General features: G+C 33.3%; 2 protein-coding genes across 8 annotated transcripts; one reads left to right on the top strand and one right to left on the bottom strand.

Moving 5' to 3' along the window:
• Nucleotides 1–1,470: 1,470 nt before the first annotated feature.
• On the top strand, nt 1,471–27,717 carry LOC106666790 (endoribonuclease LACTB2). Of its 7 annotated transcripts, XM_014394238.2 has the most exons (7): nt 20,609–20,830; nt 23,360–23,511; nt 25,732–25,919; nt 26,637–26,754; nt 26,832–27,030; nt 27,166–27,291; nt 27,369–27,717. In XM_014394238.2, exons 2-7 carry the CDS (start codon nt 23,390–23,392, stop codon nt 27,498–27,500), a joined length of 885 nt encoding a protein of 294 aa, XP_014249724.1. In that variant the 5' UTR covers nt 20,609–20,830; nt 23,360–23,389; the 3' UTR covers nt 27,501–27,717. The 7 variants fall into 7 exon arrangements, with proteins under 7 accessions (XP_014249726.1, XP_024085669.1, XP_014249724.1 ...); XM_014394240.1 differs by lacking the exons at nt 20,609–20,830; nt 23,360–23,511 and adding an exon at nt 1,471–1,580 and having other exon boundaries at nt 25,756–25,919; XM_024229901.1 differs by lacking the exons at nt 20,609–20,830; nt 23,360–23,511 and adding an exon at nt 1,471–1,580.
• Nucleotides 17,181–23,137, bottom strand: LOC106666789 (WD repeat-containing protein 76-like). Its single transcript, XM_014394236.1, has 12 exons — nt 22,965–23,137; nt 19,977–20,179; nt 19,713–19,802; nt 19,491–19,639; nt 19,318–19,420; nt 19,096–19,232; nt 18,862–19,031; nt 18,686–18,770; nt 17,943–18,078; nt 17,676–17,854; nt 17,496–17,614; nt 17,181–17,436 (listed from the first exon to the last, which is right to left on the bottom strand). The coding sequence occupies exons 1-12, from the start codon at nt 22,992–22,994 to the stop codon at nt 17,254–17,256; spliced, it is 1,584 nt and encodes a 527-aa protein (XP_014249722.1). The 5' UTR covers nt 22,995–23,137; the 3' UTR covers nt 17,181–17,253.

Genomic DNA, 27,717 nt, shown 5'->3' with positions numbered 1-27,717 from the left:
TTTCAAGTTCTTTGTTCACTCATAATAAATAGTTTATTATCCAATCCTATCAAATAATTCCGTTCTACCTTTTCTTCTATTTAATTACTTTTAATTTTAATAACATTAGGCCCGCAGGGACAAGACACATTAATAATTTGTTGGATTCTTGAAGAGCGAACAATAATGAGGTAGTTTAGAAAAACCTTTTTCATTTTTTAGCCAACGTTTCGACCTTTAGTCGGGTCATCTTCGGTCCTGGGGAATTACAAAACATGTGTTGATTGGTAAAATTACATTTAAACCAAGCATTTGTTACTCACACAAAGTGTGGTGTATTCTTGTGGTGTCATATTGGTGTTGTGTGAAATTTTTGTGAAAAGTGAATTTGTATTCTGTTTTTATATTATTGTGGTAGGGTGGGGGATGCGGTGAATCTGGAAAATTTTCTTTTTCATTCGTCCACACATTGTCACACAATTTAAATAAATTTCTCTCCTCAGAACATATTAAAATAGCCTTTAAAAACCACAAAACAGAACACATTTTTTTCCGGTGAAAGACACAACATCATCAGCCTACAAATCCGATGTAATTTATAAAATCAATTGTATGAACTGTCCAGCTACATACATTGGAATTACTTCGCAGTATCAGGAAAAACGAAAAAAAAACACGTCTATGAGGGTAAGACAACAAAAAATACTTAATGAAAGAATTCTTAAATAAAATAGTTCTTAAAGCCTGAAAGGTGACGCAAATAGCTGGAGGATTGGGGGACATGCCACTTCACCATCAGCCCCTCTCTATTCACACCAATAAATACGTTCACTCATACAAGACCCAGAAACACAAAACACATAATTTAACTTTTATATACAATAAAAAATTCCCAATTCCCTTAAAAAGAGGAACAGGGGACCCTGAAACTCGCTGCTGTGTCCGAGAACCCCTTTTAAATCTGGCGGCATGCCTATTCGCGCCCTGCAGGGAGCCAAGGCACGACACGCTTCGATTATGTGGAACACATCGAGAACCTTTCTCTGCATAAGGGACACCTGCGTGGGGATTGGCCCACTAGCAAGTGCCCATGTGTCGACCGCGTATGACCTATTCTTAATCTGGCAAGAACTATTCCCTCTTTACGGCTCAGATCCTCGGGGGGCATCTTAACACGAAGGAGCCTCTCTGATAATATTATTATTAGTTATTATTAGTATTATTACAATATTATTAGTTAACACCTCAAAAGTGCTTTTTTACATTTGAATTATTATTTACGTTAAATTTATTTTTTCAAAAGGTGAAAATATTCTTGAGCCATATGGTGCCAACATTTTTCAACAAGTAGCTGAGAATAAAAAATTTTACATATCAAAGAATGAAATGGATTTTAATGCATCATTGTGAACTGTTTAGATTATAATGCATTTATAGATATATACGGTGTAAAATATTAATTATTATAAAATTGCTAATAGTAGCAAAAAAGAGGACGGTGGTGGAATGTCGCTTCAGCAATCCGGGACAAAAGGAAAAACGAGACAGTGTGCGAGCTTTGAGCGACGAGGCACGGTCTTCTCCTGGTTCTCATTACTTGGGTATGTATTATTAATTAATTACCGTAATTTGATCGAACCAAAGATAGGAGCTTTTTTTCCCTTCCCAAAAAATCCACATTTTGTAGATTTTATTGAATGGTTCAGATCCTCGGACTCTCATACGGTATGCTCGCCACGCCTGGAATTTAATTTTTAATTTCGAATACACCTTTCCTTCATTAAATAACACAATCATAAAAAAAAAGTTAATGATCTGGACGAAAAACTCATTACTTTTGCGTGTATTTATTTCTAGTATTTTTATGTTCTACAATTAATGCTTGTATATCCAGAGTTTTATATTTAATTTTCAATTATGTGCGACAATTTACAACGATATCCGACGACAGACGGATTTAATTCCATGTTGTATATACTTTTACAAATATGTTTCATGATGTGCACAAAATTGAAAAATAAAGTATTTCTATTTATCAATAATTATTTGCACAAATCCATTTATGTTTAGTGGTCTAATTGACCAAATTACTTATTTTAATTAATTTTTTTTTATGGAAGGTTTAGGTTGAAATGAAAAAGTTAGTATTTAGCCGAAGGTCGTGTGTTCGAATCCCGCTCGTGCCACTACTTTACATAAAAAGAATAATTAATGGAAATAAGTAAAACCATTACATTTAGTGGTCTATTGACCAAATTACTTCTTTCAATTAATTAATCTTTTTATATAAGGTTTTTGGTTGAAATGAAAAAGTTAGTATTTAGCCGATGGTCGTGGGTTCGAATCCCGCTCGTGGCACTAACTTTTTCAACCAATGCCCTACATAAAAAGATTAACTAAATGAAATAAGTTAAAAAATAAAATGTTCAACAATTTTCGTAAAATTCTGTTGGCCAGACGAGATATTTAATTAAATCTAATCCGGAGATTAGATTTTCATATTACTATAATCACTACCCAATTACTAAACTGTTACGTTATTTTACAACGGAACCATTTCGTGAAGACTTATACTAAGTCAAGATTTTTGTAGATACAACAAAAACCATCATATTATCTACAAATTTACAAAATATTTTCGAAAACCCTGATTAATCTCGTTTTTTAAATAAATACCTACAATCAAAGATTCATGTAAATTTAAAACTTTTTCAGACTTGGAAGAAACACTTTAAACAGGATTATGACTGTAGAATTTAATTCTCCTCTTCTCCTTCGACAATTATCTGCTCGAACATTTAACAATCATGCAAATTTTCATAAAATTTGGTCGGCTATACGAGATATTTAATTAAATCTATTCCGGAGAGACCCTCAGATTAGATTTCCATTTTACATTAATCGCAGCGCCCAATAACAGTTCTGTTTTATTAAACAACAAGACATCTCAATAGAAATGATGAATGATGTAGTGAGTGCGGTGTTCAAGTTGTTTTGCAATGATCCGGATTTCGACCTTTTAGCCCATCATCAGGTTGAAGGAGTTCTACAACCACGTCTCTCGACACGAACTAAGAATTAATTATTGAATTATTGAATACTTTTGCAATTCATGTCGAGACAAGTTGTAGAACTCCTTCAACCTGATGATGAGCTAAAAGCTCGAAATCCGTATCATTGCAAAACAACTTACTGTGAGTAGGAACTATCATTTTAAAAAGCATCAAGTCAACTCTGTAAAGACTGTGGTCAACAAGACAACTCACTCGGATAAATGCCACGATATCAATGATTAATGTAGATTTTAAATACTTTTGGACATAGAAAAATCACTTTAAACAAGATTGCGGCTTTAAAATTTCCTCCTAAAATAACTATTGCTTGAACATTTCACATTTGTGCAAATTTTCATAAAATTCTCCTGGCTAATGTATTCATATATACGGACGGGGGAGGGTGCATAACCACCTGAACTGCAGGACAGCACATTTTCGTTCCAGTCATGGCATGGGTAAGGACTCGCAGTGACTTAGTGGTGAGACCTCTAGCGGGTACCTAGAGAAGAGGGTGTGTTTCTTTCGTGGCCGTGGACCGCAGTACTTGCGTATGACCTCCGAATGACCTCCCGACTTCGCGGGAATCGGAAGGATCGGACTACCGAGAACGTATAGACATCGAGGAGCTATGACTACGCTGACGGTATCCCTCGATGCGTGAGGAATGGTGGACGGGGGTGGATGTTTATCGGTGGTGGTCATATGGGCTGCCTTTACCGTAGGCATAGTCTCCTCTATGGGGTGGTTAGAGATTCCACTAAAATCGAAACCGCGGCCGGAACGCATCTGGAGGTTTCGACGCTAGCGGAGCCCCTACACCCAGGGAGAAAAAATTGTCGTCTCTATCTAGGGAGTGTGTGGGAGACTTGGCCGATGCATTTCGACCACTTTTTGGATATCCCTTTACGCGCGGCAGTAGTTAACTGCACAATGTTAACCCATCTCCTCTGAAGGGGCAAGCGGGAGAAGTCGACATGTCGGCAGTATACTGCTGGATGATGTGGGCTTCTACACCGAACCTCACGGAAGAAGCAGATTTTCCGTGAGCGGAGGTGAGTCGCCCCTAACTTGAGAATCTAAACGTAAGATAAGGCCTGACGGCTAGGTGCGCACGCTAAAGAACCTCAATGTTAAATGACATTGCGACCCCAGAGGGAAACATATGGCTAAACTAGATATTTAGTAAAACCTATTCTTCTTGGACGACCTTTAGATTTGAATTTTACAACATCACGGTACCCAATAACTAACAGTACCGTTTTATTAAAATATTAAAGCGATCCCTGTAAACAATAATAGGTGATAATTTATTATTTTCATTCATTTTACTATAAATTTTTCATTTTTTCTTAAAGCACTGTTTAAGACCACAAAGGTGTAAATGCGTTACGATATCATAATTCATGTAGATTTTAAACCTTTTTAGACATAGTTGAACACTTCAAACAAGTTTTTAGGTAAAGACCTTTTTTCCCAAATATTCTTGTTCATTATCATAAAAGTAATACTAGCCAAGAACAGAGCATGAAATCGATTTAATATATCATGCAGATTTTGAGATTCCTCAAACAGGAAGGTGTGATGATATATATATATATATATATATATATATATATATATAGAGAGAGAGAGAGAGAGAGATTGCCACTCTCAACACGACACGCAAGAATGGCACAATTACACAGAAGACAAACACTTTGAGCCCTGAAGATGATCTCAATAAAGATCGAAACGTTGGCACGATAAAGAAAATGTTTTTCTGAAACCTACATCACACCAGACCGCATCTCACAATTTCTGAATAATTATCGATTAACGGTCACTAATCACCACACATATATTGTATATAAAATGTTAGTGTTAAATGCCTGATCCCTAAAAGGTCCGGGACATGGTCGGCTCACGTGTCCTGAATAAATCTATTGGACTTTTTCACAAACCCCAAGATTTTGGACCATTTTCAAAGATTTCAAATCTGGACCTAGCATACCTATCACACTCTGTGGGGTAGTGGGTTTCCGTTTTTTCTTTTATTTCGCAAAAACTGCAAAAGGGATCTGGTAGAATACTCTACCTCTATTTCTTCTACATATATTTCAATAATTATATGCACGAACAATCAAGTCAATTTTGAGAAAAATCTCTTGAGTAGACAAAATATTAAATGAAATATATTAGATATATATTAAATGAACGATTGTCATATTAGAATTTTATTAATTTTGTACCAATCTTGTAAATGGTGTCGAAATTGATTTTTTCTTCAATTTTTTTTCTTTCTTTTCTAATCTTCTCATGAATCTTAACCTATCAAATAACAAGACTACAAAAATGGTTGAAAATTTAATAAGAACTGATAATACAATATTATAAAATATATAACAATTAATTAAGGTTTTTAGTTGAGATAAAAAAGTCAATGGCACGAGTGGGATTCGAACCCACGATCTTCGGCTAGATACGCCTCTGCTCTAGCACTTGAGCTATCGTGATCTCGATCCACTCGGACACCACCTTCCCATCTCAACCCCACCTTTTGAGTTTTTCCCTCCTTTTTGACATTTTTCAAGATGGGAAGTTGGTGTCCGAGTGGATCGAGGTCACGATAGCTCAAGTGGTAGAGCAGCGGCCTATCTAGCCGAAGATCGTGGGTTCGAATCCCCTTCGTGCCATTGACTTTTTTTATCTCAACTAAAAACCTTAATTAATTGTAATATATTAATTGGTCAAGCGGACCACGAAATTAGTGAATTTAATTATAAAATATTTTGTTTTAAGATTTTCTCTGATCCTTTATACGTTTTTCAACTGAAACTTCAACAAAATCGGCTCGATACGTATTATGCTTAGTATTTACAGTACAAGATAACCCAGAACACGTTTTAGTTTACTTATTATGAATAGTAAAAATGTCATATATGGTACTTGATATTTCTGCCAAAATACTTGTTATTTTAATAATTAGTACTACATTTTAAATTAAATTTTAAGCTACATAAAGCAGAGATTTAAAATTTACTGGGTTTTTAGAAACCAATATAGTCTTGAAATATTTTATTGAACCAGTACATTATACATTTTATTCTTACTGAACATATAAAAAGAGTTCTTCCTAAGGAAAAATATGTACGGAAAAAGTTTGTATACATTGACGTTAATACCAATTATTTATAAATAAAGATTCTTGCTAGACTGGATGTGACAACAGTCAATGTTTGACAATATGTTGTTTGATGACAAAGCTATTCATATCTTTCGAAAATAAAATACTTCAAAATGTTTAAAATAAAATCGTATCGAATGTTTTTGACAATCTTATCTTATTGTAATTGCCCTATTTATTCCCTTCTTTATCCTGTGTTTTTAACAAATCCCCCTTATCGTCTTTAACAACGGTGTTAACATAACATAATAAAACATTACTTTTCGAAATGCCCAAGGAGCAACTAGTAACAACGTTTAACCCCGGATTAACCAATAGGGGTTAACTCTAATTGTTTAAGTGGATGTAATCATGAATTGAGGGTAAAAAAGGAAATGCTATCTCATAATCTTTAAATAGGTCATTAAAGCAATTATAAGTAGCTAAGTAAACAATATTAATTAATTTTGCTTGTATTAATTGTACATTCAATAAAGATAGGTTTGATTTCTTACTAAATAAATGGATAACGTAAGTATCAAAGTTTCTTTTTAAAGCTGAATTTAAGTCCTTTAACCGCTAGTCCATCAAGGTCCACGGTAAAACAAAATTCACTAGTTTTCGTGGTCCGCTTGACAATTAATATATTACAATTAATTAAGGTTTTTAGTTGAGATAAAAAAGTCAGTGTCACGAGCGGGATTCGAACCCACGATCTTCGGCTAGATACGCCGCTGCTCTACCATTTGAGCTATCGTGACCTCGATTCACTCAAACACTAACTTGCCATCTCAACCCCACTTGTTTTTTAATTTTCCCTCCTTTTTGCCATTTTTCAAATGTATATACACTGACTTTTTAATCTCAACTGAAAACCTTAATTAATTGAAAAATTGAAAAATGGCAAAAAAGGAGGGAAAATTAAAAAGGTGGGGTTGAGATGGGAAGTTGGCGTCCGAGTGGATCGAGGTCTCGATAGCTCAAGTGGTTGAGCAGCGGGCGTATCTAGCCGAAGATCGTGTGTTCGAATCCCGCTCGTTACACTGACTTTTTATCTCAACTAAAAACCTTAATTTGGTATAACAACTAATTAACCTTGAAAGTAAAACAAAATCATTACATTCACTAATTTCGTGGTCCGCTTGACTAATTACTATATTACAATTAATTAAGGTTTTTTTTAGTTGAGATAAAAAAGTCAATGACACGAGCTGGATTCGAACCCACGATCTTCGGCTTGATACGCCCAGCTACGACGAGGTCACGATAGCTCAAGTGGTAGAGCAGCGGCGTATCAAGCCGAAGATCGTGGGTTCGAATCCCGCTCGTGCCATTGACTTTTTTATCTCAACTAAAAAAAAAATGTTGAAAAATATTAAATATGTAATAAAATTTTAAGAGTGACACATCTCAGCTTTATCTTCCATGTTATGTTTTAAGATTATTTTAATTTTAGTTAATTAAGATTCTAAACGTACGCGTGCGTTTCGATCGCAATAAATTTGGCAAAACGTTGAAGAAATTGCCTTCCGTTAAACAATTTGATTGTTGGCCTTTCACACCCACCATAAAAGCTAAAATTAGCCAATAAATTGAAACGGCATGTGGGACGAGATGCACGTTGCGTCCAGGAGATTTCTCTATTTAGCATAATTTCCAGAATGGCGACGATTAAAAAGCCAAGATATTGTCAACCCTGCGTTCACCTTTTGACCCCTTAACAGTTCCGTTCTGGGTAGATGTAGGATTCATTGCTCTTTTGTTTGTTTTGCCTAGAATTCTATTTATAAATACATTTTCTATTTAATTGATATTTGGAAAAAGTAATAAAAATATTTAAGTAGTCGGGACGTTTTCTTTGTTTGCAAATTGTCTCTCTTATTATTTTTTATATTTTACTAGTGTTATTTATTAATAAATGTAAATTAATAGTAGTAACTACTAGATTACATTTCTTGAATTTTATACAAACGGTCCAATGACATTTTGTATACTGTAAGAGTTTATAATATAAACACGAATAGAAAATTATGGAAAACTAACATAAGCTGACAAAGGCAATTTCCAGGAAGTCAATATTAAAACTTTGTGAGATTTCCTTTCGAAGTCTGCGGAGTGATGAACCCGAAGTTTGGACGTTTCCGATCTGTTCGCTCTGCCACTGATGTTTTGGTCTGCCAGATACGTTCGGCTTCATCATTAGTGATTTACAAACCCCAACTGAAGATGGCGAAGACCCTTAACTCGTCTTTCGAGCCAAAACTGCGAGGAAAGATGGACCAAAAATGTTCGTAAGCGTTAAGATGTGTAACAGAAAATTTTGGACAATTTGTTTTCCGAAAACAAATGTGTTTGAAAGCCGGAATCTCTCAATGTTAATCTAACCTTTAATCTAACGAATTTACAATGTTCAACTCACGAGAAACGGAATAGCAGATTTGATCATATGCAAATGTAGTTTCCAGTAATTAACAACTCATTAATTGTGTTTTTAATATCATTTTACGGTCTCTTTTCAGCAATGTAAGGCCATAAATATTAATTATTATTTTTAAAAGGTTTAAATGAACTCAAGTACATTTTCCAAGCTTAATTGTTTTCCCAAAAAGGAAGAACGCTAAAATACTAGAAATGCAACCAGAAATGCTCTGACCAGTTTAGGCAAGATTAATTTCAGGAAGGAAAAGGAAAAAGTATCATTAAAGAATAAAGGAAGTAAAACGTTTCTCAGATTAAAGCTTTAATCCGAAATAATGAACGGAAATGTTTACTACATATGCATGGTTAGGTCCAGTAATTAACGTCTAATTAATTGTATTTATTTTAAACCACTTTCGCAGATATATTAGTCAATTATTGATAATGTCCTACAATTGAAAACTTCGAACCCATACTATTGATTTTTACTAGCTTATTTTGCACGGCATACTTCAATTCAAATTTTTGAATTTTAATGCCTCCTCTCTTTTGATCTTCCATAGACTGGTTGCTTTTCATCGTGAACCTTGCTTATTAAATCCTTTATATTTCGTGGTCCGATTGACAAAATAGCATCTTTCAATTAATTAATCTTTATGTAAGGTATTGGTTGAGATAAAAAAGTCAGTGTCACGAGAAAATTTTAGGGCCTGAAATGACCTTAGCCGTTAAAACGCCCTTAAAAATTAATAATAATAATAATTCACTAGTTTCGTGGTCCGCTTAACCAATTAATATCTTACGATTAATTAAGGTTTTCAGTTAAGATAAAAAAGTCAATGGCACGAGCGGGATTCGAACCCACGGTCGTCTGCTTGTTACGCCGCTGCTCTACCACTTGAGCTATCGTGACCTCGATCCACTCGGACACTAACCTCCCATCTCAACCTTCCCTTTTTGTTTTTGAGATGGGAGGTTGGTGTCCGAGTGGATCGAGGTCGCGATAGCTGAAGTGGTAGAGCAGCGGCGTAGTAAGCAGACGACCGTGGGTTCGAATCCCGCTCGTGCCATTGACTTTTTTATCTTAACTGAAAACCTTAATTAATCGTAAGATATTAATTGGTTAAGCGGACCACGAAACTAGTGAATTATTATTATTATTAATTTTTAAGGGCGTTTTAACGGCTAAGGTCATTTCAGGCCCTAAAATTTTCTCGTGACACTGACTTTTTTATCTCAACCAACACCTTACATAAAGATTAATTAATTGAAAGATGCTATTTTGTCAATCGGACCACGAAATATAAAGGATTTAATAAGCAAAATGAAGTATATCTTCACTAAAGCTCTCCGTGACCATTTCATTTGTCGCCGAGAATCAAATAGATTACACGACATTTGAAAAATGGCAAAAAGGAGGGAAAATTCAAAAGGTGTGGTTGAGATGGGAAGTTGATGTCCGAGTGGATCGAGGTCACGATAGCTCAAGTGGTAGAGCAGCGGCGTATTTAGCTGAAGGTCGTGGGTTCGAATCCCGCTGGTGACACTGACTTTTTCATCTCAACTAAAAACCTTAATTAATTGAAAGATATTAATTGGTCAAGCGGACCACGAAAACTAGTGAATTTAATAAGTTAAATGAAGTAATCTTCACTAAAGCTCTCCGTGGCCATTTCATTTGTTTCATATACATTCAGTGCAAAAAGAAAAAATTAATGCTTAATATGCTTAATTTTAATGATTATCATGCATTTATGTTAGCCAAATGGTAAAAATGATTTAATCGAAAATTGAGAACAAAAGCGAATTAAACATTTTAAATAAATAATTGCATTCCATTCACATAAGCCAATTATACATTTTAAACAAATAATTAAATTCGATTCACATAAATAATTAACAATTTCTTGTTTTTAGGAAGATATCAATAATATAATTGGATTCATGGTAGGAAGTTAACAAAATCCAAAAAACCAAAGGGTATATCATTAAATAATATTTACCACTTTCAAAAATTAACTTTTAAAAAATTGAACAATAATGTGTTATTTATTAAATTAGTAAACTTAACCTGTAAATATAGATATCGGTTTTGAGGTATTGAGGGGAGAAAAAATGTATGGCCGCAAGTATGTCAATGTGCTCTCTCATTCCTCGGCCAGTACGAATGTCCGTGTTTAAAGGCAAAACCCTCCATTACTTGCCATAAAACGTTTTCACCCACGTTCGATAAAATCAAATGCTTTAAACCCTGTACTTTTAGATACAGTAGCATTTAAGCGTAAGTACATTAGAATTTTTAAAAAATCAAACATAGGTTGAAGGTCGGAAGAAGGTATTTTCTCCCTGTTTGCACGTATTACAAGACCGGGATTAGGACAATAATAATGATGAGTAATTGCTTTAAAATTTCGAAATTAGATAGTTAGCTTCCACACATAAATAACATATAAAGGAGAGCATTGCGTATTTCGCAATGATTGTAAATTAGATATAGAAAATCTCCAAAAAAAAAAGCTGTTTTCTTTCATAATTAAATAATTATAACAAATTAAAGAACCAAAATCTTTAAAAACATATTAATTAATTATACATAACTGGTTCTGTTTTTCATATAAAATTGAGATATTGAGACAGTTATAAGAACATTTGAGACATTTTTAAGAGGTGTGGATTTATTTGGGAGCAATTTATTTTTCGCGCAAAATTGATAATAGATTTTGAAAGACATGTCCGCCTTTTTTTTCTTTTTTTTTAAATGAAGGCAAATTAAAAAATTAATGAATACACATATTTCATGGTTTATTATGTACTTTATTTTGGCTAATACAGATTGATTTTTTCACTAAGTATTTCAGAATTGTATCATTGAAGTAATTATAGGGGAGCAACTTATTTTTCACGCAAAATTGATAATAAATTTGGAAAGGCTTGTCCGATTTAAAAAATTCTTTTTTGATGTTTTCAGAAGACTAAACACTATCAAAAATGTCGAAAAACGTAATGGGGTCCCATTTGAAACAAAAAAAAAAAGTTGGTTGGTGTATTCTGCAATTGCAATTGAAAGAAAAAATCAATCTGAATTAGCCATAATAAAGTACAATAGAAACTATGAAATACGTGTATTTTTTCATTTGCCTTCATTAAAAAAATTGGATGGAGCATATAACGTCGGTCACCCTGTATATGTTTGTACATGATTTTGTACAGTAGTGTGTTGTTTATTTCTGAAGTTTTTTACGTACAAGAGTATATTTGCAGAAAAACATGCTATTAGAGGTAAATGAAAAAAAAATCAATCAGGTAATGAACTTTAGTAATGTTAAGAAAAATATAATTGTTGAACTGACGCTGGGTCCGTCTACACTCGCGGGTTTTGATGTTACTCAGAAGTGTTTCGGCTTTGCACCATCTTCAGTGAGGAATAGAAAAGTTTTTAGCACTTGGTCGATCCACAAGACATCGCAAGATAATGAAAAAAAATTTATTTTAAATGTCCCTCTCAATGCTGTATAAGTTGAACCTTTGGCTGTAATTTCAGCATCAACAGACAGTAAACCGATAAACAGAGGATCTCTCACAAAGCCGTGCAAGTCCTGGGCACTTAAAGACGTTGAGGTGCTTTCATATTTATAAGAAAAAATATCAAAAAAATAAGAAATAGTAGAACAACAATAATAACTTTCAATTAATTAAGGTTTTTAGTTGAGATAAAAAGTCTATGTCACGAGCGGGATTCGAACTCACGTCCTTCGGCTAGATACACCGCTACTCTACTACCTGAGCTATCGTGTCTTCGCTCCATGTGTTCGAATCCCGCTAGTGACGACTTTTTTATCTCAACTAAAAACCTTAATTAATTGAAAGATATTACATTGGTCAAGCGGACCACGAAAACTAGTGAATTGAATAACAATAACCTTTTCTGAAACGGTCGTTTGTGTTAATTTATGGACTTGTAAATTGATATTAGAAATATCAGTTGCACTATTTCACTTAGGACTACCAACTTTTGTTTTGTTTTTAATTATAGAACCGACCCTTGAAAACCTGTAGTATGAAATTTAAAGAGTTTTGTTTAAAACTATATTTTTTGAAGATTAATTAATGAACTAATTACAGTATCCACAATACCAAAAGATCAAATAATGAAATCAGGATAAAAATTAAAAACAATTGCAAATCATTTTAACATAATTAATGCTAACTTTGTGCTGATGCATGTGCAGTGTCGGTTTTTAAGTTTTCGCGATTTACTCACAAGTGAGTTACGAATCAGCGAAACTAGTCGTGAACCTAGCCGTATTATTCTTGCATCAGACGCAATTCTAGGAGCGTATCCCGCTGCTCATGCTCCAGTTTAATCACAATGAGGAAAATGATATCCAGGAAATAATCCCATAGTCACTATCCTTCTCATCAAATTCAAAGGTGCCGTGGGAACCTGTGAACCGGTAACTTACTTTACTCCCCTTGGGTGTTGTTTGGGTTTAAATTGAAATGATTGAAATGCATCAATTGCCAAACTAAATAATAAAAAATGCCAAAAGTTAAGGCCCGGGGCAAAATGATAGCCCACCCTAGTATTTTGTCTATACATTGCAATGCTGTGTTGTTCAAGTTTTTTTTAAGCATAATTGACTTTTTCAGCAAAATTTGGAAAAAAAATTGAATCTTGTTACTTAATTGCCAGTAAACTTTTAATCCTTGGAAATAATAGTAAGTATAGACTTTGAGGTGGGACAAACCATATTGCATTTAAGATACTCTTTGGACAGAAGCTGAAAAACATTTGCTAAGAATGGTATAAACTAGTAAGATGGCGGATTAGGTCAATTATAAAAATATAGGCATCAGATTTAACAAGGACATGTACGGCCATGCTCTTAATAATTGAAATAAAAAATCAACTTAAAAGATCACATATAAAAAATAAAACAACCGTTTATTCATAAATATAGCTTGTGTGCGACGTGTTTCGTTTCAATGTATTCAAGGCACGATGATTTGCAGACAGATCATTCAAACAGACATATTTACTCGGAAAACACGACAAATAATAAAGGAGAAAGCACGACAGCAAATAATCCCAAACATTTGGACGGAGAAAGCCCGCGGGCTCACCTTTACCGTTGGCCAAGATGCTAAATTCAGGTCACAGCATCCTTTATAAGGCAAAACTTGGCCGCCGATAGATTATGCAGTGTAAATCAAGTGTTACACAATCTAACCCGAATTGGGAATGAAAAAAAGCTCATCATTAATGTTTCGTCTGCAAGGCTACGGAAATTCCTTGCCGATACTAATGGTTATGACTTTTGCCAAGTTTGACGTCCATGTGTGCAGTCGTATTCGACGTCCAACTCCAAGCTGAACATCCATGAACCATATTCTCTTGACCTATTCACCTCCTAGTGGTGTATTCATGCAATTACGTTTAAAAAGCTTACGTAGTTTTTTTTTCCATACATACATAATTTTAATTATACACCTCTCTGACAAACATTCTGACAATGATGAACGATATTGACCAAATCTTCCGGCTTTAAGACAATACGATCGTGATTCAAGGTTTCATTTTACAAGCAAACCTCACATGTTAAATACTAAGCAAAACGAATGTTATAAGCACAAAAATAAACTAAATTTGACAATGAATATTCATGTCTGACCAAGATCCTATTATGAATGAAAAATATTGACAGTATCTCCATTACAATTTTTTAAAACCTAGAGAAAATTAACGATTAAAAAAAATATATAGCATAAAGCTTTTGAATCATAAAACTTTCAATTAGATTTTTTAATTTTATTTTAATAATGCAAACTCTTAAAAACGGCACAAAAAGTAAATTGCAAATTTAATTCCACCCTGAGGAGTAGAACTGTAGGGTGAGTCTACAGTAAAAGTAAGTTATTAGCGAGAATGGAGTGGATTCAACCCCGCCCAGAGGAATATCGAATACTCTGGGGGAGTGAATGTGATCAGATTTCTTTGTTTGTAGCAATGTACATTATTTATGTATATTCTGTGTGAACCTGAGGTACAATCGAGGGGCTAGCATTAGACGTAGTATACATATAAAAGCAGTCATTAACCAATGCTCAAAGGCTGCAGTGTAAACCAAAATCTGCGTGAAAGACAGAAAAAGAAGAAAAACGCGCAGAGGGCCGGCGATGACTTCAGCTGTTTGTAGGCTCATAAATTTCAGACTTTATATAATAATAAATTAAATATAAAATGTTCACATATCGAGGAAGGTGCCAAGGATGAACAATCAATTTACACAAATATTTACAATTTGAGCAAATATTTTTATATTAAGACGGTAGCAACTGATTTTCGGACCAACAGATAAGTTTTTTCTATTTCTTTTTTCAGATTTGACTTCTACTTCAAGGTTTTTAATTTTGATACGTATTTCCTTTTCAGAAGAGTCCACACATTCAGTTTAAGCATTAAAATATAAAATTTTACTGTATTTCAACCAATAGTTCAAGGTCATTAAGTTGTAGTTTTGATTTTCTCAAAATCTATTCGATTTATTACAACCACTGTTGTTTTATTTGGATTTTTCTTAGTATATATTCTACGAATTTTTAGCTAGATTTCTTTTTTAAATAGTGAATTGTTTATTTTTGGCAACAACCTAAAGTTGTGTCAAAATGTTACATCTTTTTATTTATACAAAAAAATTCTTCTGAATGTATCTTAAATTCTCTAATAAGGTACACTTATTATTTATTGGCTCTACAAAATGAAAAAAAAAAATAGTTCAACATGTCAGATAGTTTTGGGGAAAAGTGTACCGAAATGTAAAAAAATACTAATTTTCAGGAGAAGTGATTTTCTGTTCGAGCTTGAATTTTCCCATTGTGGCAAAATTTACTCCATTAAAACATCGCACACTGATTACTCTTGCAGTAAGAAGTTGATAGATGTTGCTAACAAGGATTTCTACAAACTTCAGACTCTCACATATGAATATTGTTAATGTTGAAAATATCAAAAAGGAGAAATACAATTTTCGCGTTCGTTTTCTCTATAGTGGCTTGGCCGTTGACCAAATGCTTCCTCATATGAACAATGTAAACCTTTACTTTTGCAATACTGCTGCTTTCGCTCATTCAGATTCTGCTGTTGAAATTAATAGGTATCCCAATATTTCCTTGTTGAAACTGGGTTTAGACAGGGCTGCTTATTTAGCCCTTTATTGTTTTTGTTCTTTAGTAACGACGACCCTGATGTCTTGATTTCAGAATTCGCCGCGTAAATAATATATAATGAATGAATAAAAGCTTACAATGTAGTCATGCTGGCTGGAGCTCTCCAACTATAGAAATTTATTGCTTTCATTGGGACCTATTAATTAATTTAAAGAAATAAAAAATTATAGTTTTTCATGAGGTTGGGGACAGGGAGGCAAATAAGGAACACTGGTTCTTTGGGAGCAAAGGAATTGACATTATGAGTATAAGTATCTGAGGGTACACTTCTCTTTCTGACATCTCACCTTTAAAAATTTAAACATCAAAATTCGCAACTAATTTTGTTTGGCATAACCATATCTCAAATTCTTCTATTCGACCTAATATCAAGTGTCAAAATACCATATTTATAATAGTGTGTTGCAATCCATAATTAATTTACTTTTTGAAAAAAACCACATGGAATTGTTTTTTAAATAAAGCTAACAATTAAAAAAGACAAATCTTAAAAATTACTTTTTTATTTATTATTTATTTTTGCAATACTGCTGCTTTTGCTCATTGTGATTCTGATGTTGAAATTAATAGGTATCCCAATATTTCCTTGTTGAAACTGGGGTTTAGACAGGTCTGCATACTTAGCCCTTTATTGTTTTCGCTCTTCAGTAATGACGACCCTTATGTCTTGATTTCAGTATTCACTGCATAATGCATTAAATAAAAGCTGGCAATGTAAGCTGTGCTTGTAGGTAGAGAATAATTTTCTGAAATATCTTTGAAACCTTTCCAAGACCCCCATATAGATTATAGCCCTAAATTTGAGCTGTACAACAAATTATGGATTGCAACACACTATTATAAATATGGTACTTTGACACTTGACATTAGGTCGAATAGATATGAATTTGAAATATGGTTAGGCCAAACAAAATTAATTGCGAATTTTGATGTTTAAATTTTTAAAGGTGAGATGTCAGAGAGAGAAGTGCACCCTCAGATACTTATACTGAAACCTCCGTTGAACCAATTTTCTTATTTACAGCAGAGTGAGAGTGTGTGTGTTTGTGAGAGAGTGTGTGTGTTTGTGAGAGAGAGTTGTAGGGTATTAATCACTTACATTCAAGTAAGTAATTAATTTACTTTTTGAAAAACCCCACATGGAATTGTTTGTTAGACAAAGGTAAAAATTAAAAAAAGACAAATTACACTTAAAAATTACCATGTTATTTAAAAAATAAAAAACACAAAAGATATGTATAAGCTATAACTTTAAATAATTAATAAGTAAACAAGATTATTCTAACATGTCTAACAGTCCATTGCATATGTTTTTTTGTTTTTTGTAAACGCACAATTTAAAAATAAACAAGAAACTGTTTCAGTAGAGCCGGTGTATGGTATATTTATTATTTCATAGGTTTTTGAAATGTAGATTTTGTCGGTAGAATTTTAGACATTTTGTTCAAACATTTTGGCCATTTCTGGCGGCCAGAAGAGGTGAACTCGTCCTGAGTTGTTTCCACCAGCGATTATAGTAAGGGTAGGGTGAATTGCTATTACAGGAGAAATCGTTGTCATGGAATCATCTTTTAACTCGGCAATTATTTTCCCATCACTCCCATATACTTGTAACTGTAATTAATAACACAATTAGATTTTAAATAAGGATATTAATTCAATGTTCAACTAACCCTTCTAGGTGATAAAAGACTTCCAATAATGAAAGCATCATCCCTCTGAGGATACCAATTTGCTTTAAAAACAGACAGCCACTGACCCGTATGGTTGTTATGGACAACAGAAGTAATAGCTTAAATTTACAATTGGGATTTTAATTGTTTCTTAATATGTATTTTATATTTTTTAGTTACCTTTAGGCTTTAAAGCAAACTTTGACGTGTCAAATATTTTAACAGTGTCGTCATTACAAGTTGTTAGGATGCTGTTTCCGACATGTGAAAAAAAAGCGCTACTCAATCCTTTGTGATGTTCCATTTCAGAGATGGGATTATTTTTATTTATTTTCCTGATATCAAAAATACTGGCATACCTAGGAAATGTGAATTATTATTAAACGTTAGCTGTAGAAAAAATAAATAAAAACAAGATTTCAAAAAACTGAAAAATATAATATATACCCAAGGCCTGAGGATGTGAGAAAATAGTTTTTATCGCAAGGATGTGATTGAACTGTCCTACAGGATTTATTGTAGCATTTGGCCCATGTAGGTTGTTTGTTTTCCCTCATATCCAGGATTCCAACACTACCATTACCTAAATCCATTATTACAAACATTATATATACCATATAAACCAAAATAAAAAATAAACGCACTTATATTTTGTTGTTTATTTCCAACTAATGTATTTTTATTGTTATATTAATTAAACATACTGATTTTAAATTAAACAAAATTAGAAATTTGTTTTAATAAATGATTTGACAGAAAATTCACCAAAATACTGGAAAATCATGATGATAGATTTAAATTTAAGTAACATTTTTTTATCTGGTTTTACTCTTAATAAGTAGTGAAAATCTTACTTAAAATCATGCTTTTAAGAAAATAGAATAATTTTTGTTTTCTAAATTTATTGCTTAATCAAGAAAACAATTCAAAAAACTGATTAGCTCACTCAAAAAGGACGAAATTGAACTGATTTTCTTTATTTTCAATCTAAAGAGTGTAAAAGGATTAGTAACACTATATAAAGGTAAACCACAAGTTATTAATATTGCGTTTAAGTTTTAAGTAACCTTTATACCTAGTTATTATGCCAAATAAACAAATAAATACAAGTGTCTGTCCTTTTTTTTCTTTTTATCTCTCAATCAATAATAAAAAAGTTATAGTTAAAATATTGGTAAAAAAATATTAACCGTGCGAAAATAATAATGTGTGAGAATCCATAACATCATGCCAAGTGAGATGGTTGATTTTCTCTGAATATGAAGTAGCATAGAGCTGGAAAAAAAAATGAATCCTCAGAATACAATTCTTTCTAAAAAAAATGAAAAGTATTGGGTTTTTCACCCGCTCTTCCTGACTGACGTACATTCTCAACTTTCCCTGAATCTAAGTCAATACACTTAATTGTACCGTCGTGGCTAGTGGTATAGATTTTACCCAAGTAATTATTATTCGAAGAAATACAATTTATAGGTCCTGTCTGGTAGTCAAATTTTAGGACGTTGTCCTCATCACTTGACATAACATCCCAAACTCCTACGACAAATAATACAAATTAAAATTATAATATACACAATAAGCTGTTTTTCTATAACATTACCTAAAGAACCACTTCTACTTCCTGCTAAGACAAGGCATTTTGATGTGCAAGGATAAATAAATAAAGAATATATTCTCTGATCCACGACTTTTTTCAAATCATCAAACATTCTTAAGCTCAGTATTTGGGTTTGAAAGCTGAAATTATTATTATTATTTTAAATGGAGTAATTTTTTTTTTTTTTTTTTTTTTTTAATAACAAGTTTCATATGAAATATTTACGTGTCTTTATCACATTTTGCAATATCGACATCACTCTGATATGGTACAGTACTATGCAAGTTTGAAAAGAACTCCCTCGATTCAACCTCGAGGTCTACTGTGTCTGAAATTTATTAAACTTATTGTTATTAATTTTATTTGAAACAATTGTAACAAAAGAATTTAAACTCAACCAATAATCCTATTATCAGTTTCTACATGAGTTTCTGATGGTGTTATAACAGGTGGGGGGTTTTCGTCTTCTTCAAATACTTTATGTTCCAGTTTATTCCTCAAACGCTTAGAAGGTTCTCTCCTTGGCACATCAGTAAACCCAATACTCCTAGGATAAATTACTGATACAATTATAAATTCTTTTTAAAAGTCTTAAAACTCATTTAAAAAAAATAATATACCATCTTGCAATCACTTTTCTTTTTTTATTTCCATTTTTAGGTTTCGGTTTTGGCTTCAATTGTGCCTTTTGCGTTTTTAAACCCAGTTCGCTAGTAAAAAATGCCTCAATAATTTGCAAATATTTTGCCATGGGCATAAAATATTTATTAATTTGCTGTGATTGCATTAAAGATAATTATTCTAGGGCTCAACCCCTGTATTGAGGCCCAAATAAACAGCAATGGCTCGACTAGACAATAAAGTCACACTTCGTAAATATTTACCTCATTTTTGCTTCATTCTCTGCGATAATTTGCAACCTCTTTTTCTCATATTCACTCGTTTCTTCTTCATAGGGGTTTATGCTTTTATTTTTTGTTATATGTAGAGGTGATAAAAGATGTTTCTCCTTATTTTCCTGTTCATCTTGGTCCATAGACTCTTCACTGTACTCCATATCTACGTATTTAACTGCAGGTACAGCTTTCTAAACATAAATATCCACGAAGAACATAAAAAACAATATTATTAAAGGGTTCGAGCATTTGGTAGGAGCTGACTGTCTCCCCTTACTCGACTCAAAACCTCAGACACAACCTACCAACTAATAATGGCCTTGGCTCTTTATAGAGAGCAAGCTTGTATGCATTGCTCTGATAAGAAAATACTTGCCTGTTACCTGAAGTTTATATGCATGAATATTGAATGAGAGCATCAGGGGTCCACAGTGGCAGGTCGTCTATATTTACCACGCTAGAGGTTCTTTGCTTTCAAATCCCAGGATAACCCATATAATTTTAATTAAAGAATTATATGAAAAAAGTATTGTAATGTGATTTTACCCCTTTGCAGGTAGTTAAATATTTAAACCCACCTGTAAGACAGGATTTACTTTAGTTTTATAAGATAAGAGGGTTGACGGCAATATATTGAATAATCCATGATGATATGAAATACTCCGCTTAGCTTATTCTTGCACTTTGTACCTAGTGTTGTGATGAAAGAATAAGTTCGAACAGCAGAACAATATATAGATTGGTCGTCTTGAGTAGTTCTTTCTGGTTTTGTCTGGCAGACGCCACCGTTTCCAGTAGTTTCCCAGACACATGATGGTGCTTCAGGTTCAACACCTTGCCAAGTAATTACATTGATTTTTATTGTTTGTCCTGTCTTCAAGGTCTGTTGCATTGCAAGCTGATCGATCTCTGGTTTAGCCATTTTTAATCGTTTTGGTCATCCTATCCAAGCTGTATTGGTTTTGGTTACGATTTAGACCACAAGAGGAAATCTCCCATTTTATTCTAAGAGAGTCATATGTAATAATTTTGTTTTAATATTTAGAGCAATTTGATATAGTTCAAGTTTGGATTCTGTGATATAACAGTGAAATCCTACTTCTGACCAAGCAGTTGCTCATGTCTAAGATCTCAGTGGCAAGGTTTACGGAAACTAGAAAATTCGATTATTTGTAAAGGTTGTAAGAGCTAAACGATTTCAGTGATAATTGCAATATTCATGCTATTCACACATGGATTTTTCAAAATAAGTTTGTGCAGGCATGTACCATGGTCTAATCTGCCTTGGCGTAACGAAATGAGGGAAGTCTTGAAACGGATGGCAAGCCAGTCTGAGCAGAGTATCAGGCATTCCATCACACTCGCTTACTCAATTGACATATCAAAGATTGCAGATGTCAGACAAAGGATGTAAATGTCTGTGTCACCCTCTAGGACTGACCTATCATTGACCTATTATTGTATGAAATTATCCCTAACTAGTATAGATGTATTAGTTTAAGAACAACATAGCGTTGTTTCTGTTGGTTAAGAATGAATGGATACGACATAACGGTCTTATAATTTCTTGATCAGCTGAACCAATAATTTGGAATGCTTCTTTTCCGAATCACAAAAATCGGAAAGAATTTGCACCGATTCCGTAGAGGTAACAGTCCACTGTGTCCCGACTGTGGAGTTGATGACAGTGTCCAACACAGATTATTCAACTGCCCCCTCCTTGAGAGTGTGAGGGAACCACTAAAGCTCCTCTTCCGCCACACTTGGCCACCGACCCTCAACAAACTGGTTAAAGAAAAGAGAACGTTTGAGGTCCTCAAGCCTGTTAGCCGAGCTATAGTGGATAAAGTACCTGATTAATTTTTCTTACTTTCTTTTTTCTTCCTTTTCTTTTAATGATAAGTTACTTGTTAGATCTTAGCGTTTCCGTGAACTTTTAATTCCGGGCTGGTTATTCCTTGTACCCATAATTGTTATTTATTTATTAAAATATTGTATTTATTAGAAAGTGTATTCAAAAGGATTAACCAGCAAGGGGGAGACCTATTAGATTAGATAAATTAATAATAAGAAAAAAATTTCCCTTCTTCCTTGGGTCTTCCCTTTCAGGGCAAGGTCGAAGGAAGACGTTAAGCACAATAAGATCCCCTAAACTTGCATCCCACTTGAATTAGTTTAGTGGCCGTGGTCCGCCAGTATGGGGTCTCCCTTAGGTACGGCAGAGAGGTGGATGGGAAAAATTAAAAAAAAAAAAATGCGTGGAAACGAATCGAAAGTAAGATGAAGCAACATTTATGACTGATTTTTGACTGAGTTTCTAGCCACTACACAAAACCACAGGTTCACTGTTGTCCATCACGATTGGTAGTAAGTTGACGACTTGCACAGCACTTAGTGAATATGCGGTTTCCGCACAAACTGCGTGGTTGTATAAAACCCCGTATGTGTGTACAAGGCATGCTATTTGGCTCAAGACGACAAAATTTCAGCGTCATTTAGTGAATACCGCATGTCTGGAGCCACCTTCAGGCGTTTTCTCCTACTGTTCACATACCTGTGCATTCCACAATCACCCAGACTCAACACTTTAGATGAAAAGTATAGTTAGATTTCATAGTTTAATGTGGTAGAATTAGAAATCAATGCCAGACTTTCTATATATTGTACGTATATGTACAATAAACAACATAATAAAAGATAAATATAAAATATCAGTAAGGTTTAAAATTTGTGAAGCCAAAGGTGCTCGAAGAGAAATGTAGTAGATGGCTGGGAGAGTGTTATACATCAGTATAATACGTAAAGTTGTATAAAACGTTAAATTCTAATGGAATATTATCATTTGAAGGGATTATGAGATGAGACTCTCAAAGTGCATGCTTCTTACTTAAAGTTAGTTAAAAATCATACTTAATATTAAGATTTAAAAAAATTGTTACCCTTCTTTCTTGAGGTTTATATTTATTTTCCCTTTACCTTTAATTTTTTTCGAAGGTTAGCTGCCATTCCGGAGAATAATAATTAAAAGTTCTGTCTTTTTTAATGTCTGGACAAGGTAATAAGCGTGTAGTTGCTTGTTAGTGTTTCAGGCTTCAGTAGTCCTAACTCCTCAGTCCTCACTCCTCACAACATACCAATTACCAACAAACTACGCGCTAAAGCGCGGGGAAATTATTGATAAGGATTGGAACCTTAATGTTGATTTGATAAGAAATTGGTGCAATTTTGAAGTTATTTTCAGACAGATTTATTTATTTTTATTTTTGAATATTTTTTAATTCATTAGTTACTGTGATAGACACATAAATTATTTTGACAGCAGCCGTAAACATTATTCTAATAATTAGCGATAAGATCTTTTCACTTATTAGCGATACTCATGGGAGATTTATGTCTGTGAAATGTCATCTTCAGTGCAGAAAATTGTGAAAATCACCAACTTGGTGACCAGGATCCTTGGGTGTAATCCTGGAATGATGACATTGGATGGTACCAACACGTACGTCGTTGGGAATGGACCAAAGTGAGTAGATCCCTTGCCCTAATATAATACAATTCAAAGCCATTAAACTTATTTTACTATAAGAAAGCTTTCCTTGCATTATATTTATAATTTTCAACTAAAACGATTTAATTAATTATTGTATCTTTAAATGGAATCATTGGAAAGTTGGCCTGCGGAAACAGCATGACTGATTATACCGTTGTCTTCGCAATATTGACTTTTTATTTACTCGAGAGCAAATTTGGCCCATGTAGTTTAATGATAATGACACAAAGTGCTTTTTACACCTATGTGAGATTATAGAATTCAACAATTGGCTATCAATCTTTATTTGGTATACCAATAGATTCAAAAAGGCTATACTATCTGAGGAATACTGCCAGCTTTCTACGAAGAATTACACACCATTAATTTCACATATTTTTTATTCGAAAAGAGCAAGAAAATATGGGTAATCTCAGTGCTCTCGGAAATGAAATAATACAAATAAGAACCAAACTATCAGAAGAATCCGCTGCATATAATTTCCGATCGAGAGTAGACTGACTTGAGTTTCAATGAATAAGGGAATCAGTGGTACTAAAAATGCCAGCAGACATGACAAGCATCAAGGTGTGCTGGTCCTAGAACCTTCACTCTTACACAGATTAGGTCAGAAGATATCAATGACAGTAAAATTCGTCAGTAAAAATAATTGCAAAATTTCTCCATGGGATTTGCAGCGTGATGAACCTGTAGTTTAATCAAACCAATTCTTATGATCCACTACCCTCACTGATTTGATTTGCCAGGTATGTCAGCAGATGAGGCATCTACTGAATCCACCGAAAATGATAAAATGCCGAAGCGATCAAAAAGCTTGATTGATAGGCAGACCAAAATGATCGGAAATCATTACTTCCCAACCCCATGAAAATCAAACTGCAAATAAAATCAGTACTACACTTCTGACAGGTCCTGCTTTCTAAACAAGTTTTTTAGGACTCACAGAAATTTACTTACTGAGGAAGAATAATATTAACCTTTGTATCCTTCATCTCTAAAGCCAAAACTAATTTTAAGTAAAAGATATATAATTTTTTTTTAATTCTCATTACTACTAATTAGAATCCTCTAGGACTTAAAGAAAAGGAGAGATTTCAGAGGACTCTAAACACATACAATTTATATTAGACTAAGTCCAAATAGTTTTCATCTAATCCAATTTACACAATTAATAAATAGGAAATAAGTATAATTTTCACTTGCACTAGTACACCCAGGGCAGATCAGATCATATAGTAACTCAATATACTACAGTCTTGAATTCTCACTTTCTTTTTTCATTCATACTCTTTCAAATCAGAAATAGATTTTTTTAAACTTAGAAAAGGTAGAAATATGTTTTGTAAGATTTCTCCATGTCGTCTGCACAGGGTGATGAACCTGAAATTTGGTCGCTATTGATCACTTTGGTCTGCCTCCTTGTTTGTTGGTACAAGACACTTAACTACACAGAATCACACACATACACTTAAGACAGAGAAATGCCGAAATACGTCTGACAAACCCGATGAGGATGGGCAGACTAAAATGATTGGTAACCAACAAATTTCTATTTGAATTTGTCCCAGCCCAAAACCTTTAAGTAGCACTGCAAGAACAAAGTACAGTTCAAATTGATATTTAAAAAAAAGTTTTTGTTCTCAGTTGTAAGTAAAATAGAATTTCCCATTATCCTTATATTCAATAAGGATGTTGCGTGTAATTTATAATTTATTATACAGGGAAGATACACACTCCAAACAACTATAGTTTGTAAAAAATTATTAAGAAATTAGAATATTTAAAATGAGAAACTCTTCAGCAGAATACTCTTCGTATATATTTTTCAGTGTTAACGTCACTAGGATTCTATTTACTTTGCTTTTAAATGGTTTTCTAGCACATTAAGTACAACAAAACGATTTTTTTTATTATTCCACCATTTATAAAAAAAACATGGTAGTCTTGAATTTGGCAAAATTAACACCTAAAGAGGACTCAAATGAGAATGAATGGAAACTGGAAATGGAATAGATAAAAAGAAAAACATCTGTTTGTTGTCTTTATCAAACTAGAAAACCATTAAAAAAACAAAGCAGAATAGAAAAGAAAAAATTAATTTACTTATTTAATGTACTTTATTATTTTAACATTATAACCAGTTTGTTAATATTTAAATAAATCCCTTTAACAAACATTATTAACATAAAACAGTTATAACTGTTTTTTATTTTTTAGACGTATTCTGATAGATACAGGCGAACCCAGTAAGTCTGAATACATAAAGCTACTAACAAACTATCTGATTGATGAAGAAGTAGACTTGGAACATATAATAATAACGCACTGGCATAAAGACCACATTGGTGGAGTTGAGGATATTTTTAAAAAAATCACAAATGGTAATATACCATTATTGAATTTTAATCTTTACAATTAATTAAGGTTTTTAGTTGAGATAAAAAAGTCAATTGCACGAGCGGGATTCGAACCCACGACCTTCGGCTAAATACGCTGCTGCTCTACCACTTGAGCAATCGTGACCTCGATCCACTTGGACACCAACTTCATCTCAACCCCACCTTTTGAGTTTTCCTTCCCGTTTTTTTATTCATTCGCTGTGTTGGTCTGTCAAAGTGTCAGAGTTATTTATTAGATTCACTAATTTCGTGGTACGCTTGACCAATTAATATATTACAATTAATTAAGGTTTTCAGTGACCACGAAATTAGTGAATTTAATGATTTGAAATGAAGTATACTTCACTAAAGCTCTCCGTGGCCATTTCATTTGTTGCCGAGAATCCAATCCGCTTACACGACATTTGAAAAATGGCAAAAAAGAGGGAAAACTCAAAAGGTGGGGTTGAGATGGGAAGTTGGTGTCCGAGTGGATCGAGGTCACGATTGCTCAAGTGGTAGAGCAGCGGCGTATCTAGCCGAAGATCGTGGGTTCGAATCCCGCTCGTGCCATTGACTTTTTTATCTCAACTAAAAACCTTAATTAATTGTGATATATTAATTGGTCAAGCGGACCACGAAATTAGTGAATTTAATCTTTACATTTTTTATTTTTATTTATTTATTACTTTTTTTAAATTGTTTTTTGTTCATATTCAGAACCAAAAGTTTGGAAGTATCCAAGGACTGATGCCGAAAATTCACCAACTTGGGGTAAGATATCCTTGGGTTATTTATTTGACGGCCAGCAGTTTTCAACTCAAGGTGCCACCTTAAAGTAATAACTTTCAAATAAAATCAGTATAAATGTTTCAGTCATTATTTGAAAATTGATTTATTTTTTTGTCATTTTAGAGTCGTATCAACTCCCGGACATACTACAGATCATATAGTCCTTAAGCTTTTTGAGGAAAATGCCATATTCAGCGGAGACTGCATTTTAGGTGGGAGTACTGCTGTATTTGAAGATTTGTACGATTATATGAAATCCCTGAAAAAAATCCTAGATATGAAACCAAGTGTAATATATCCTGGCCATGGATATACAATAAATGTAATTTTTTTTAATTTATATTTTATTGCTGTCTTGATACAAATCATATAAGAAACCAATTTCAAACCTGCTCATTTTCTAATTTGACTATTGTCATTGCATGTTTTATTCAGATGCTTTTCAATTTTATTTAAGGAGCCATGCGGCGAAATTCAGAAATATATTGACCATAGAATGAAAAGAGAATCCCAGATTATTGATTTACTGAAAAAAAGTAAAAAAGAAATGACAGTATCCAACATCGTCTCCGTACTTTATGCTGTAAGTAACTTACTTATTCAATTGAAAATTGAAAAATTGTATTTTTTCTAAATTTACATTCTAAATTTTAATTACAGGACATTCCAAAAAGGTTGCACCTAGCTGCAGGGAATAACGTAACTCAACATCTTAAGAAACTTGAAAAAGAAGGTATTGTGATTTTCAATGAGGACAATCATTCCTGGGAAATCTGTGATAAAGAAGATTGATATTTTATTAACTATAACCAAGGGAGGATGAGTAAAGACTAATGGTGTGATATATTCGTTATTAGCACAAGATATTATAGATGATATATTACAATTAATTTGTGAAAATATATTTTATAACAGCTCAACAAATTGTAGTAATGTATAACTGTTAAACTTATTGTTAGTCTATAATTTTTGCCGAGATCAATAAAAATTTATTGAACAATGCTACAAA

This window comes from Cimex lectularius, unplaced genomic scaffold, assembly GCF_000648675.2.
Source record: "Cimex lectularius strain Harlan isolate CLEC.00 unplaced genomic scaffold, Clec_2.1 scaffold244, whole genome shotgun sequence".
Classification (NCBI taxonomy): Eukaryota; Metazoa; Arthropoda; class Insecta; order Hemiptera; family Cimicidae; genus Cimex; species Cimex lectularius.
The sequence above is the reverse complement of the archived record's forward strand: the minus strand, read 5'-3'. Positions and strand labels throughout refer to the sequence as shown.